The 17,537-nt window shown below is 32.8% G+C and overlaps 1 protein-coding gene across 1 annotated transcript in view; it reads left to right on the plus strand.

Moving 5' to 3' along the window:
• The first annotated feature begins 9,287 nt into the window (after positions 1-9,287).
• The window catches only part of LOC100247941 (probable acyl-activating enzyme 16, chloroplastic), a 62,371-nt gene continuing 54,121 nt past the window's right edge, over positions 9,288-17,537 (plus strand). Inside the window, exons 1-2 of the mRNA XM_010654897.3 lie at positions 9,288-9,680; positions 11,206-11,397. Coding sequence (XP_010653199.1) covers positions 9,507-9,680; positions 11,206-11,397 — 366 coding nt within the window. The 5' untranslated portion in view covers positions 9,288-9,506. The remainder of the gene's footprint in view (positions 9,681-11,205; positions 11,398-17,537) is intronic.

The raw sequence follows: 17,537 nt of genomic DNA on the forward strand, positions 1-17,537 counted from the left end.
ACACCTATAGGAGCAGTTAGCTGATGTAAGTAGAGTTTTGCATAGTATCCCTTTCAGTGGGATGAATTTTAAAATGAGAGAGTAGTTTACTTGTTTATATTAAAAGCTTGTAGAGTATAGCATCAGGCTATTCAATTTATCTGGTTTTCTCTTGTCATTACTGTAGAGATAAGCAATTTTTTTTTATGATGGTGCAATTATTATGATCTGTGCAAACGTTCATTTATTCTTTTATTCATGTTCTTTATGTCCATGTTGAAATGTGTTATTTAACTAAAAATTGCATCAAATGCATTTCATTTCCCTTCTTTCTGATATATCTCCAAGGAGTATACTTCTACGAACAGTTTGTAATCCCTCTGTACCCTGATTCTCCATGGCAGAATATACATAATGTTCTCTTGATGTCAGTAACCCTATATTGGCTGCTCTATGCACTATTTGATGCACTGTGCACCTATATCAACAGCTTCTGAATACCATGGAAAGCCACACTTACTACATGGCAATGACAAAATTGCCTTCCCTTGGAACCCAACAAGTCACACAAGAAACAGTGTCATTTCATGTCCTGTTGTGCCCAGGTGAAAGGAAAAAAAAACAAAGCAAAACAAGATATGCTTACCGTAATTCAGAAAATGACAGTCATGTACAGTTAAAAGTAGTGTCCTAAGCTGAAGGAAACATGGGGAATGTTATTAAATTCTGAAATCTTAGGGATTCCACGAAGATGGCAAGGCATATCTGTGATTGCTCTATGCCCAACATTGCTCTATGTTTTGCTTGTAGCAAGAGAACTTTCAACCCATTTCTTTTTGCCTCCTTTCCTCAGTGTGTGTGTATTTCAAAGGTACTCTAGTTATGATTTGCCATATTTTAACTATCTCTCTTTGATGCTTCTAAAGGAGTGTTCATATATGTATTTGAGAGGTTCTACATTTGTGAGTTGTCATCTCTAACTTTATCATTTATGATTCTAAATGAATATGGTAACCTTAGCAACACATGAACATTAAATTAGAAGAGGTACTTCATTTTATTATTTTCCCAATTTTCTAATTGAACAATATCTTGGGCATTTTATTTTCTCAAGCATCACTCCTTATGTAAGTTGGTTTCAATCAAAGTTACAATGTTTTCCAAAATATTTGTGGGCAAGTTGTGTGACATTAAGTTTAATTAGTCTTCATAATCGTCTAAGGATTTTACCCTTTTTATAGGCCTCCAAAAGGGAAAGTAGACTTGTGACTAGCTCCTTAGGGATTAGGTAGTTTAGTCATAGTGGGTGAACAATACTACCTTTTTATTTGGGAAGGGCTCAAGGTTGGATGGTTGGAGGGTAGTACTTTGGGATAGTCTGTTTGTGTCCACTTCATTGCCCTTTAACCTTCGCTTCTTATTAGATAAAGAGTTTGAAGAGTGCATGTTATTTTTAAGGAGAAGGGTAACAAGAAATGATGATTATTTGAGTGCTTGTTTCTTGTCTTGGTCCTCTATTTGAAGGACCAAACTTCAAAGGTTAAGTTGTTTGTTTTTTATGAATTATCTATAGTGAAGTAGTTTTCTATAGATGTTGAGCTTGCCGAAGCTAGTTTAGATTGAAGAGTCATAGTAGGGTGCGAGGTATAAGCAAAAGTTAACGTGGAGACCTTGGTTGTTAAGGTCTTGGTTCATGATTATGCAACTCTTTTGAGATCTATACATGATGAGGTTGGGTTTTTTAAGGATCACAAGATCCGTTTGGTGTTTGATGTGAGCTTGTCTATGGGTAAGCCTATGTCTTGATCTATGTTGGGAATAGTAACAAAGAGAAGTCATTTGTCTTGATCTCATCGTCATATCACATACCTAAATGAAAACAAAATGAAATATATTAACCGGTCGACCGGTTATCTTCTACCGGTTTCATACTTATCTCAACCGGTAGCCACTGCCCCTTTTGGTTGCTGCATTGTCAAAGGGGTAGTGGCTACCGGTTGAGATAAGTAGGCAATCGGTAGAAGATAACCGGTCGACCGGTTAATATTTCCTTGTATAAGTTGTAATTTATTTGGATTCCTCCATAGATTCGTGTATTGATAGGCCATTTGGTATTTTTCTACATGTAATTGCTCTTTCTTTGAAGGGACATCATTGTGGTAAACGAACATCCATATAAACCAACCTTTAGTTGCGTGCAAGTGGTTATATATTTTATGAGAAGGTGCGTTAATAATAAAGGTCGAATTGAAGGCCTTAAGGTTGAATTTTTGTCCTCCTAACACAGAAGTTCAAAAACAGTAGCACACAAGGTAGGGATAATCCAATGGGAATAATGTTAAAGACGATGGTCAATGCAATGACACTCGACTAACATGGTGGTCAACTCTATCAGGTAATATATGCATAGGGAATAAAATTTGTTTGGTGTAAGTGATATGAATTTTATAATTGAAAATGTATGTATAGGGATGAGTATAGCTGAATGTTTACTCATCCATATTTAAAATACATTTACACAAACTAAATATTATAAGCATTAGAAACCTCTTAATCCAACTTCAAGTCTTCAAATTGTGATCTTGTAATGCTCAAACAATCATCTATTGAGTAATCATGACATCCTCGTACATTGTGATGAATAAGAAGTCAAGGTCTATACAATTTGGGTTTCAATCCTCATAGGTTATCCATACAAACTAAATAAATGAGTCACAATGATTATAAGTATTTAAAACCTCTTAATCCAACTTCAAGTCTTCAAATTTTGATCTTGTAATGCACGAACATTTATCTATTTAGTAATTACAACATCCTTGTACATTATGATGAATAAGTAGTCAAGCTCCGTAGAATTTCGATTTCATTTCTCGTAAGTTTAAAACACATTTGGACATATCAAATGAGGCACACGTTCTCCATTGATTGGGTGCAAAATAATTATTTAAAAATTCATTTATATAATTCTTGGTATATATGGAATATCATGTCCCTTTCATGGCATTCCATGATATTTACTCTATTTAGGAGCCTAGCATGACAAGATGAGAAATTTCACTTACTTTGAATAAAATGAGAGCGGAATGAAATTAATAAATGATAAAAGGAAGAGGAAATATTTGATAAAATATTAAATTAATAGTAATTAATTATATTTAGATTAAATTTAAGTGAGGTGAATAAAATTAATCTTAGAAAATAATGATGTTGAAATTTCCAAGGTTGGATTGAGTTTGGGTTCTTTGTATTAGACTTGAGCAAATTGGGTTTATATGATTGAACATGTACTTATATTTTTTGTAAAATACATTTTTTTTGCATATTTATACTAAATTTAAAAATAGTTTGGGATGATAATTAAAATGGCAAAAAAAATTTATGTATCTTTGTAAAAAAGGAAAAAAAAAATTATAATTTGATATTATTATTGTAACATCTACAAAATTAAATAAAATAAATTTATTAAATAAAATAATTTAAATTATAAATATTATAAAAATATTAAATTGGATTTGGATTAGGTTTGGGTTGTTCGAATTTTTATTTGTATTTCACCTGAATTAAGTTTGGAAATAAAAAATTGTACCCAAAGATTAAAAATAATTGTCGAACCTTATCCAAATTAAGGTTGGCTTAAGTCAGGACAACTTGCCAAAATTGCACCTCCTAATTCCGATTGTCCAAAAAATACTCGATGGCCAATTGAAGAAAAAGAATCAAATCTCAATAACCCCTTAAATGAGGATTCAACATAAGTTCAACATTTTTTAAACAAGTCAATTTTGGAACGACTTTGTGGGATTGAAAGAAACTAACAAAAACCAACAAAGGTACAAAAACTGATGCATATGGTGGTAACATGAGGTTATATAATTCATTAGTTACTTCCAATGCTCATCACATCTTAAAGTCACCGACATCACCATTCAATATTTTTTGTCTCACTTTTGGTCAAATTGCTTGACCACCATGATACAATTTAAATGTTATCTATTTTGGATTTAATATAGATAATATCTATATAAAATAAACCGTTATAAATAATTTCAAAGCAACTACATGGTGTTTACCTAGAAGATGATTGATTCATTCCAATAGGGTATGTTAAATCGATGCAAGAGAATATGTACACAAAAATATTTTAATGAAAACATTCATATTGCATATTATAGTTGTGCCAATTGTTATGAGAAGATGAGATCATACAAAATGAGTATTAAATTGCTTGAGACACAATGGTTCAGACCAATCGATGCTTCATCATACATGTTTGTAGTCACACTAATATATTTGAAAGGTGCTTTGTAATATTTTTTTTTTGTGATTTTTTATTTGTAATGATAAAATATATTGCCCTATAAAGTTCAAAAAACCCTCGTAATCTTTAGTCTCGTCGTCACCCTTATGTGTCATTATTTTTTCCAATTGCCCTATATCCGCTAGGCTAAGTAATGCGCATGGGTGAAAGTAATAGTGTCTCATACATTATGAGGTGGGGTGATATCATCTCATGACTGATGAATAAGGTTATGCTAGGACATATGAAAAGCCAACGCATTGGTGGTAAGAAAAATGTATTTTTTTTCTTTAATTTTGTTTCCTCTTATATTCAAAATTCGTAGCTTCATTCCCTACAAATAATTGGCTAATTTATGTCATTATTAGGTAATACAATTTGAGTGTATGAATGACCGAATCAATAACATAAAAGACATGTGAAAGATATTCGCGTACCGGTCGACCACCATATGAAGCGGTTGAAATTTTTTTTACGACCGGTACACACTGCCCCTTTTGGTGCTTCAACATAAGAATTGGCAGTGGCTATCGGCTGAGACTATAGGAAACCGGTAGCACTGTACCTGTCAACTGCTTATTAGTTAATGAAGGATGGTGGTAAAATGTTGGATTCATGCATAGATTGTTCTCGACAAATTCAAAAATTTTTGGAACATCATATGGCTTGGATGTTGTTTAAGTAGGTTCCTTACACTTAGGAGGTGGTGAAATGATTTACGGAAAAATCCAAATCCAAAAATACTCAAAAATTCACAATGGTACGAAGAATGTGAGGAATCCACACATTGTTTGTACCCCCCATATTCTCCACTTCTTTGGAGTTTTAAAATTTTTTTGGGACATCATATGGTTTGGATGTTGTTTAAATAGGTTCATTACACTTGAAAGGTGGTCAAATGATTTTCGGAAAAATCCAAATCCAAAAATACTCAAAAATTCACAAGGGTACAAAGAATGTGAGAAATCCTCACATTCTTTGTACCCTCCCAATTCTCCACTTCTTTAGAGTTTTTAATTTTTTTGGGACATCATATGGCTTGGATATTGTTTAAATAGGTTCGTTACACTTAGGATGTGGTGAAATGATTTCCGGAAAAATTCAAATCCAAAACTACTAAAATATTCACAGGGATACGAAGAATGTGAAGAATCCTCACATTCTTCGTACCCTCCCAATTCTCCACTTCTTTGGAGTTTTTAAAATTTTTTGGGACATCATATGACTTGGATGTTGTTTAAATAGGTTTGTTACACTTAGAAGGTGGTCAAATGATTTTCCGAAAAATCCAAATCTAAAAATACTCAAAAATTCACAACGGTACGAAGAATGTGAGGAATCCTCACATTCTTTGTACCCTCCATATTCTCCACTTCTTTGGAGTTTTAAAAATTTTTTGGGACATCAAATGGTTTGGATGTTGTTTAAATACGTTCGTTACACTTGAAAGGTGGTCAAATAATTTTCGGAAAAATCCAAATCCAAAAATACTTAAAAATTCAAAAGGGTACGAAGAATGTGAGGAATCCTCACATTCTTCGTACCCTCCTAATTCTCCACTTCTTTAGAGTTTTTAAAATTTTTTGGGACATCATATGGCTTGGATATTGTTTAACTAGGTTCGTTACACTTAGGATGTGGTGAAATGATTTCCGAAAAAATTCAAATCCAAAACTACTAAAAAATTCACAGGGATACGAAGAATGTGAAGAATCCTCACATTCTTCGTACCCTCCCAATTCTTCACTTTTTTGGAGTTTTTAAAATTTTTTGGGACATCATATGGCTTGAATGTTGTTTAAATAGGTTTGTTACACTTAGAAGGTGGTCAAATCATTTTCGGAAAAATCCAAATCCAAAAATACTCAAAAATTCACAAGGGTACGAAGAATGTGAGGAATCCTCACATTGTTCGTACCCTCCCAATTCTCCACTTCTTTGGACTTTTTAAAATTTTTTGGGACCTCATATGGCTTGGATGTTGTTTAAATAGGTTCGTTACACTTAGGAGAAGGTGAAATGATTTCCGAAAAAATCCAAATCCAAAAATACTAAAAAATTCACAAGGGTACGAAGAATGTGAGGAATCCTCACATTCTTTGTACCCTCCCAATTCTCCATTTCTTTGGAGTTTTTAAAATTTTTTGGGACATCATATGGCTTGGATGTTGTTTAAATAGGTTTGTTACACTTGGGAGGTGGTCCAATGATATCCGGAAAAATCCAAATCCAAAAATACTAAAAAATTCACAAGGGTACGAAGAATGTGAGGATTCTTCACATTCTTCGTACCCTCCCAATTCTCCACTTGTATGAAGTTTTAAAATTTTTTAGGGACATCATATGGTTTGGATGTTGTTTAAATAGGTTCGTTACACTTAGAATGTGGTCAAATGATTTCCGAAAAAATCCAAATCCAAAAATACTCAAAAATTCACAAGGGTATGAAGAATGTAAGGAATCCTCACATTCTTCGTACCCTCCCAACTCTCCACTTCTTTGGACTTTTTCAAAATTTTTGGGACATCATATGGTTTGGATGTTGTTTAAATAGGTTCGTTACACTTAGAAGGTGGTGAAATGATTTCCGGAAAAATCCAAATCCAAAAATACTAAAAAATTCACAAGGGTATGAAGAATGTAAGGAATCATCACATTCTTTGTACCTTCCCAACTCTCCACTTCTTTGGACTTTTTCAAATTTTTTGGGACACCATATGGCTTGGGTATTGTTTAAATAGGTTTGTTACACTTAGAAGGTGGTGAAATGATTTCCGAAAAAATTGAAATCCAAAAATACTAGAAAATTCACAAGAGTACGAAGAATGTGAGGAATCCTCACATTCTTCATACCTTCCAAATTCTCCACTTCTTTGGAGTTTTTAAAATTTTTTGGAACATCATATGGTTTGGATGTTGTTTAAATAGGTTCGTTACACTTAGAAGGTGGTCAAATGATATCCGGAAAAATCTAAATCCAAAAATACTAAAAATTTCAGAAGGATACGAAGAATGTGAGGAATTCTCACATTTTTCGTACCCTCCCAATTCTCCGCCTGTTTGAAGTTTTTAAAATTTTTTGGGACATCATATGACTTAGATGTTGTTATAATAGGTTTGTTACACTTGGGAAGTGGTCAAATTATATCCGGAAAAATCCAAATCCAAAAATACTCAAAAATTCACAAGGCACGAAGAATGTGAGGATTCCTCACATTCTTCGTATCCTCCCAATTCTCCACTTCTTTGGAGTTTTTAAAATTTTTTGGGACATCATATGGCTTGGATGTTGTTTAAATAGGTTTGTTACACTTGGGAGGTGGTCAAATTATATCTGGAAAAATCCAAATCCAAAAATACTAAAAAATTCACAAGTGTACGAAGAATGTGAGGAATCCTCACATTCTTCGTACCCTCCCAATTCTCCATTTCTTTGGAGTTTTTAAAATTTTTTGGGATATCATATGGCTTGGATGTTGTTTAAATAGGTTTGTTACACTTGGGAGGTGGTCAAATTATATCCGGAAAAATCCAAATCCAAAAATACTAAAAAATTCACAAATCTACGAAGAATGTGAGGAATCCTCACATTCTTTGTACCCTCCCAATTCTCCACTTCTTTGGAGTTTTAAAAATTTTTTGGGACATCATATGGCTTGGATGTTGTTTAAATTAGTTTGTTACACTTGGGAGGTGCTCAAATGATATTCGGAAAAATCCAAATCCAAAAATGCTAAAAAATTCACAATGGTACGAAGAATGTGAGAAATTCTCACATGCTTCGTACCCTCCCAATTCCCCACTTGTTTGAAGTTTTTAAACTTTTTTGGGACTTAATATGGTTTGGATATTATTTAAATAAGTTTATTACACTTACGAGGTGGTCAAATGATTTTCGGAAAAATCCAAATCCAAATAAAAAAATACTCAAAATTTCAGTACATTTTGAGGGTGTGAAATGGATCGAAAAATTCAAAATGGAAATTTATCGAAAAAATATGTGAGGGGTTTGGATTTCCATATTGTTAGTAATTATACCTTTTTCTTATTTTCAATATTTCAACCAATTTTTTTGAAAAGCTAAGAAATAATTTAATCATATATTCTCAATTAATAATTAGTGCACAACTAATTTAATTTTAATTTAATATATATTTTATAAAATTTAGTTCTAGTTTTCCCATTTTTTGAACTTCATAAACCAATTATATTGCTTTTCACACTTCAAATATTCGTCAAATTTTGTCAACAAATTATTTGATGTTAAAATAAATTAAATTTACTTTTCCTTAATTTATAAATTATATCACCAAATTCTTTATAATTTTTTTTGATTTATTTTAAATTTAATTTTTATGTGAGGTTTAATCACTTTATAGTACAAAAATAAATAAACTGTAATTTATTTTTTCAAAATTTTCTTTATTTTTCTGTTTCATAAAAAAAATTTCCTAAACAAAATAATTACATTAAATAAATTTATAATTGGTTAATGTAATAAATGTAAGAATGTGTGTTGCACGAGATTATTTCCCATGGCAATTTAGCATGTCATGTGTCTACCCTATTAGCCCAAAAAAGTGGATATGATACCGAAAAGTACTTTTCCGTATCGTAGCATAACCCTTTTATCTTTAAATGTGAAACGAAAAACTAACAAGATGTTAAGGTACCATAATAGTACCTACGAAAGAAAAGATCTGGACCATTAAATATGTATTATGAGATCTAAATTGTTAGATAATGGTACAAATGAATGTAAAAATATAAAAAAAATAAAAATAAAATATAAATAATAAGACATAAAAATGTAGATGTGACATCGGTACCTTGATAGCCACCTAAAAATGTACTTCAATTCTGTTGCCAAACCTTAAAATGAAATTAAGATATAAAATACTAGGAGTCATACTTAACTCATTGGTCCTTAATAAGATCAGAGTTTGTGAAATTGGTTACCACATTCGTCGAAAGTGCATTCGTTACGACATGGGGACGGACAGTGTATTAAACCCAGCTTGTAAAATTGGTTGGGGAAGGTGAAAAATCGCAATGGCGGAAAGAGCAAAATGTACACGTGGCAAGTAGGCGTTCCCACGGGATCGTTGTCAGGCCGAAGTCTTACCATACTGCGGAAACTTCAACGCGCTCGCTCAATTTCGTTCTCAACAGTCAATCCGATTCATCACTCGCTGCCCCCCCACCTCTCCCTCCTCTTTCATCACTTCCAATGTCTCCATCCCTCACTCTCTCTCCTTCCCCCGCTCCAAAGATGGCATTCATCTCTTCTCCTCCTCTTCAGTTTCAACTCACCACCCTCACCATCACCACCCCACTTTTACATACCAAATCCCTCCGACGCCTCCCTCGCGCCTTCAGATTTCGAGTTTTTTCCCAATCCATGGTGATTCCATTTCCTTTTTGTTTTTTGTATGAATTGATTCATTTGTAATTCTCGCTAGTTTTTTTTTGCTTGCAAGTCAACTGTGCTGTATTTGTATACAATCCATTCCTTTATTTATTTATTTTTATTTATCTACTTCTTGGGTTTGATCTTCCACCCAATTGATGTGCGTTGTTCATGTAAAAATCTGCAGTTCTGAGTAATTTTAGCATTTCAGGTAGTCCTGTGAACTATAATGGAATTTGTGCTTAATTTTCGTGTCAATTTATATGGCTGACAGTTGGCTGAATTAGGTATTCTGTTAAGAGGAATACCTTTTGTATTTCTCACCTAGATATAGGAAAATACTAGGGAGGAAAGGGAAGGAAAAGAAAAGAAAACTCTTTCTTGTTTGGTTTCTTATGGAAAATATGAGTAGAAAAGAGATACGGTAGAAATTATTTAAAAACTTGTCCCTTTTTTTAGTTTTCATTCTTTATATAAAATAAGAATAAAATTGAAGGGGGATTGAAGAAAAAGATGTGGAGCGTTGACTCATTCTTATTTTCCTTCATTTTTTCATTTCTTCACCTTTCCCTTCCCTATCTACTTTTTCTTGTGCTCTACGGAGTAAAAAAAAATGAAGGCAAAAAAAAGGAAAATTCTGGAAGTTCCTTTCCTTTCCTTTCCTTTCCTTTTTCTTTTGGTATGAGAAGGTTTTATGAAAAAAGTGCCTAATGAAAATGGGATGCATTCCATGTATGAAGGAAGTGTAGAAGGCGTCACAGGGAAAAGAACAACAAAACAATACTCTCTTTTTAGGAGCCATTTGCTGAGGACCTTATGGATCAAAGGTGAAGGGGAGAGGATAAAAGACTCCTTAAGAGCTTCATCCAACCACTCCAAGCTCTAACATGTTCTACTATTTTGCTCTCTGCCAAATGATCCTGAACAAACACAATGGAATCATTCTCCACATCTTCTTTCGATTTTTCCCTAGGAAACTCATGCAATCCCAATACCATTCCTCTCACCATCTTGGGGAGCACCCAAAAATCACTTAAAAGAGAGAAAAAGGCGATTGCCACAAACCCCAAACTGCACCATTATGGATTAGAGAATGGCTAGCGGATTACTTGTCAAACTAAACAATAGTAATTAGCTAAATACCACCCTCTCTTTCGCAGTTGGTCCAGGGTCAAAATCTTTTCCCACACAGCTTCCTAACCAACCAGCTGGGGTCATTGCATGGGCTTAATTAAATTTTTAGCAATGCTGCAAACAGTGGGTTCAGTACCACTACATTCATATAGCATAATGATGTTCCCAAGCTTTAAAAGTATGACTGACCAATGGTTTTATTGCGATATTCTGTATGGGTTTATTGGCACACAAATGTTTTTGCTTATGTAAGAATGGTGGGATGTTTTTAAAGTTCTCATGTGGGAAGACATTAATATTTAAAGCTTTGTTATTAGATTATAGATTGGAAAAATACAGATGAAAAGGTGCTGATGTTCATTTCATCTAAAACTTTCTGTTATAGACAGAGGAAAGGCAGATAAGGAAGTTCTCACCTTTTCTAGAAAGAGAATTTCTGTTGGGAGATGGTGTTTTGGCCTCTGATGAGTGGAAAGCAGTTCCTGACATTTGGAGGTCCTCAGCAGAAAGATATGGTGATCGGGTAGCATTGGTGGATCCATATCATGACCCACCTTCAAATATGACTTACAAGCAGGTTTTCTTTTCTTAACTTTTCTTCACATATTTGATTATCTTTGAGCTTTGGCATAAGAAATTTGTTCTATCTCTATATCATGTAATGATTGTCTGTACCTTATACAAATTAGTTTGTTTATTTATTGAGAAGTGGCAGAGCAAATTCTTCCTTTCCCATCCCTAAAACTTTTTTATTGAATCTCTATTTCATATCTTGATTTTTTTTACCTTATACAAATTAATATTCAGCTTTAATCATTTGAAGTTATCAGAAAATAAAGTTTGATTTTAGAAGGCTTGAAGAAGTAATTACTATGATTTTTTTATGATATTGTTGCACCCTTTTATGATCTGCATTTGTTGGTTTGGTGAACCTGGGATTTGTAGACACCAATGAGTATTATACACAAGATATGGCATTCTGACAATTGTCCAGGATCTAAATACAGGGACTTTGCTAAGTTTGTACCTGTATCTGTTTTCTGGGGACACATTTTTTGTGTATTTACTTGTGTTTGTAATATGTTAGTTATTACATTGGAAAATCATTGAGAGAAAAACACATTTTAGAAGCAAGAAAAAGTGTTTTTTTTTTTTTTTTTTTCTTTTTTTCTGTGGCTAAATATGAGTAATCAGGAACTAGAAGACCTAGAATGAGAGAGGTGAGGTTAACTCTAGGCTTAGAGGGGGGCTTTTAGTGAGGAGAAGGCTGCTGACAGCTTTGGCAGATTTGGTTTGAGACAGAGGCCTTGCTCCTGTCAGCTTTTCAATTGAGTTTTTGCAAAATCATACTGCGCAGCATTTAGGAAAAAAGTGATGGGTTTTATCTGGTGATTTCTTTGTGTTTCGCTCCTTCAAAGGGAGCCTGACAACAGCTTCTGTTGTTTTGGTTATTAAAAGAGGGGTGGAGGATGTCAAGGACTTTAGGCCTATCAGTCTAGTGTGGAGCTTATATAAATTTATGGTTAAGTTCCTAGTTGAAAGGTTGAAAAGAGTTGTTAGTCTTGTTGTGTCATATTTTCAAAATGTGTTTGTGTAAAGAAGACAGATTTTGGATGTGGTTCTTGAGCTTCAAATAATCTCTAGGGAAAGGTTTCCAGACAACTAAAAATCAACTATTATGGGCATAGAATAAGATGCTGCCCTTCAATCTGTGATGAATAAGCATCAAAGGCATCTCCTGAGCCCTGATAATTCATAATCACCTATTGAGCCTGATAATTGCTCTTTACATATATGGATAATAAATAGCTCTATAGGCTAGTAGAGTCAAACTCCTGAGAGTGCGAAAGAGCTCTTTTGATAACAGTGGCCAAGAGGGACTTGAGGTAGTAAATATCATTTACAAGTCAGCAACAGTCCTACTCCTATTCTTGAAGATCCTAGCATTATTTTAAGCCAAGGCACTCAACATATAGCAAGAAAAATGCCTTAGCCATGGGACTTCTTCTAAAATCCAAGAAGCAAATAACTAACATATTAGCAGTATCTTTGGAGGGAGCTCATAAAACTACAGCCTAAGGGGTGATTGAATGGTATGAACAGATGGATAAGTTGTCTCACCTTTCTCTATGTACAAAATACAAAAGTTAGAGCTAATAACCATGTAGGGTCTCCTAAACCATAGCAGCTTATTAGGTTTGATCTTCTTATTAACGTTAAACAAGTGAACTTTGACTGTGGAGCAGTGGACTAAAATATAAACTTGGCTTGAGTTTATTAGACTCAATGAGGGCACAAAAATGGATTTTTGGGGGAAAAGACCCAAAAGGTTCTAGGTTCCAATACCTCTTATTTGGAACAGTTGGGAGAGGTAAATATTGTGTAGGGTAAGGAGGTACAGGAAATGACGAAGTTCATAATCAATAAGATTGTATTGAAAGTTTAAAGTCCAGTGAGAGGAGTTCTGGTGGATGGATTAGAAAATAGTGACATAGATCAAGTTTCTAGATCTAGAATAAGATCGAGGTGGGGGTAGATGGAACAATAAGGTTAGTCACCCCACTGATACATAAAGCATGACCCTGAGAAATGACTTTCCAAGTACAATGTTCAGAATTCCTAGGCATAAACTTAGCATTCCATCAACTATTGTGTGATTGATAAATGCCTCTCATAACAATATACAATAATAAGTTATGCTCCTTGGGAAACCTGCATAAGCTCTTCCTAGTTAGAACTTCGTTCCTCACAGATTCCACTCTCTTCAGACCCAAAACTCTCATCTAATTTGACCCTACACTGCTTGATTCAACCCAATAAGATGATATCTCTTCTTTTTTCTAATACTTGACCACAAGTAATTTTTGCATTCTTTTCTGATTGCACATATCCCCATTGCAGGGGGATATGCACAAGATAAGACTGCATTGAGGTGAAACTTCTTCCCAAGACCATAAAGACCCTTTTCCATCGATCTGGCCAATAAATAGGTCCTAAAAGTTGAGTACTCTCCAAAAGTTGATGACAGCTGCTGGCCCTGCAGCACACACAATCCTAGGTGATGTTGATACCCACTAAGGAAGACTTATCATGTTGGTCTCACTGTTATTGAAGTGGACCTAGAAGTGATCGTCTTTTGGGTTGCCTTGGGGTAGGGTTGGTAATGGGTCATGTCCATAGTTTTAAAAGGTGCCCTTTAAGCACACCTAGGCTCAAGGCGCAACCACTCCCTAGTTATAATGCCTTGCTTGTCAAGACATGCACCTTGTTAAAGAGGCACACCGTGTCTACTTTACTCTTCCTTTTTAAATATTTTTATTTTGAAATTTCTAATTGTATATTAAAATTTATATAATTTCATTACTTTTTTATTGAATGCTTCTTTTAGATTTTTGGAATCTTAAATTTTTTATTAATTGGATTAGATTTTGAATCATATTTTATAAAATTGATATGCGTCCTAGGTCACATTTCTTTTCACTTAGGCACACACCTTGTGTTGCACCTTGCATCCAACCTGTAGGAGACTTTTGCACCTTAGGTGTGCCTTACACCTTTTAAAATTATGATCGTGTTCGACTCATTTATTACATAGGTAACACGTCATTACCCATTTAACTCGTTTAATAAATGGGTTATAAAATTGATATGCATCCTAGGTCACATTTCATTTCACTTAGGCACACACATTGTGTTGGACCTTGCACCTAACCTGTAGGAGACTTTTGCACCTTAGGTGTGCCTTAACACCTTTAAAAATTATGATTGTGTTAGAATGATTAGACACAAACACAACTCATTTATTACATGGAACCGCGACCTTACCCATTTAACTTGTTTAATAAGTGGGTTAAGTTAACTTGTGTATGAATTGACATGAATAAACCATCAACATGATTTTCACTTGTTGACATGATTGTAACCCATTTAACCTATTTAAAATTTAAAATTTATAAATGTATTATTTTAAAATACCCTTTAGTTACTTTAACCAGTAGGTATTATTTTTTTAAAATCTTAATTAATTTATTTATATAATTTTAATTATAATATATTTATAATATAAAAAATGAATTTTAATTATAATATGTTTATAATATAAAAATAAATTAAAATTTTAATTTTACACTTGTTTAAAATTTTATTTAATGTTTTAATTATAGAATATTTTTAATCTTTATAATGAAATTTATAGAATTTTACTTAGTTATTTAACCTTTTTGAACTATATGGTAGTATGATTAAAAAGTATCTAAATTTTTTATAATTTTTAAATATATAAAATTATTAACTTTACATGGTTTAAATGGGTCTTAAATGAGTTGGGTCATAAATGGGTCATTTTGACATGATTAAGTAAACAAGTTATTTTGACACAATTAAAGAAACAAGTTCGTTTGGCATGAATTAGTAAATGGGTTAAACAAGTTGAATGGTCAAACCAAACATGACTTGTTTATCAAACGAGTTGTATGAGTTAACATGATTATGATATAGATATCATTATACCTAATCCAAACCTACTAAAATTCATGTTATTTTCATGTTGTGTTATCTTATCGTGTCAAAATTGTCGCCTCTACCTTGGGGAATAGGGCTCCTTGGTGGCAATCACCTTGAGAGAGATTTAAGATAGAGCGCTTCCATGGTTAAGGCCTATTAATGGGCTTTGGACCTCCATATTAAAAGAAGATCTTTTTCCTTAGTTGATTTTATAGTTGCCTTCATGGATTGAAAAATCTGTTTTTATCGGCAATATTTCGTTGATAGATCGGATATCGGACGGCCCCGAAAGGATATTGAGCATCGATTATCAAACGGGAGGAATATCGGAAAAATATCAGGAAAATCGCCGAAATATCGGCGATATATTGGTTTGGAACCGATAAATCGACAAAAAAATCAACCGTGAAGTGATGTGTGGAGCAGCGGAGGAAGCCTGTTAAAATATCGGAGATATATCGGCGATATATTGGATATATCAGCGAATATATCGGATATATCGCCGATATATCTGAGAAATATCGGAGATTTTTTTGAAAGTTTTTTTATTTTTTAAATATTTATCCTTTTTTATATTTTTTATTTATTTTTTATTTTAAATTTATATTATCATTTTATTTTTAACTACTTTTTATATTTATCTCATTAATGCTATTTTAAAAAATTACTATCATTTCATTCTTTTTTTTATCCGTTTAATTTTATTTAATTTTAAATGTTTTTATTTTAATTAAAAATACAATTTTACTCAAAAATTGCTACAATATAAAAAATTAATGAAGTCCTAATATTCTATAAATTAAAATTAATTTGATAAGATAAATTAGTAATAATTTTAATTATTTAAATAAATTAATGTTAATAGAAAAATTGTCACTTGTAATAAATTTTTAGAAATCAAATCTCAAATAAAATATTTTATATAAATCAATTTAATTTTTTATTTAAAATGTAATAAAATATGTTTTATAAAAGTATTTTAATTGTTAAAATAAATGAATATAAATATATTAAAGGAGTTTATGCTAATTTTTTTTATAAAAAATTGATAAATATTATATGTACAATTAAAGATAATATTTATCAAATTTTATAAAAAATTAGCATTACTTACTTATTTTATCATTTTTTTTTGGAGTTTTTTCAAGCATTCTTGTGAATTTTGAATAATTTTTGCCTCATCGATATTTTTGTCAAAATGTTCACCGATATTTCTCCGATATTTCCTATGTATTCGTAAAATCCAAGTACCGATATATCCGTATTTACCGATATTTTAATCCTTGGTTGCCTTCCACCCTTGTGAATGCTCTTAGGGGTCTCCATTGTTTGGTTAATTGGTTGATTTTATTTGTTATTTTCCTTAGTTGATTTTATAGTCGACTTGCACCCTTCATGAGAGCATTCTTAGGGGTCTCTATTGTTTGATTGGTTGTTAATTAATATATATATATATATATATATAGTATTATATTATTATATTATTATATTATATAATATTTTCAAGGTTTTCAAGACTTGAAAGATCCAAAGAGACTTTTTGTGGGGAGGTGGCACATTAGAGAAAAACCTCATTTGGTTAATTGAACCATAGTTTGCTTGGGAAAAAAGGATAAGGATTCTGAAATTCGCAGCCTCTTTGTATTAAACAAGGCATTTCTTGGTAAGTAGAATTGGGGATTTGCTATAGAAAGAGGATCCTTATGGAAACAAATCATAATAGGGAAGTTCGGAGAGGAGGAAGGGAGGCGGTTTTTGAGAGGGGTGAAAGATGGATATGGAGTGGTTGTGTGGAAAGCCTTTAGAAACGAAAGGGAAGTTATAAAAAACAAGCCTTGCTTTTCAATTGGGAATGGAAGAAGGGTTATATTCTATAAAGACTTGTGGTGCAAGAATCTAATCTTGGAAGGAGTCTTCCTGAACTTTTCTCCTTTGCTTCTAACAAAGATGGATGGTTGAGAAAGGCATGGGAGTAGGTTAGGGAAGAGGGTAGTTGGAGCCCCCATTTTTCAAGGCAGTTTAATGATTAGGAGCTTGGGGAAGTGAAGTTTTTTTTGAAAATTACAATTATTGTCAATTAAAAGGGATATGAGGACAAACTAAGTTGGAATGAATCCAAGAGTGGCAATTTTTCAGTTAGATCCCTTTATTCTTCGTTCTTTAGGGGATATAAAGAGCCTTTCTTAGCTAGTGTGGTATGGAGCACTTGGGCAC

This window comes from Vitis vinifera, chromosome 8, assembly GCF_030704535.1.
Source record: "Vitis vinifera cultivar Pinot Noir 40024 chromosome 8, ASM3070453v1".
Classification (NCBI taxonomy): domain Eukaryota; kingdom Viridiplantae; phylum Streptophyta; class Magnoliopsida; order Vitales; family Vitaceae; genus Vitis; species Vitis vinifera.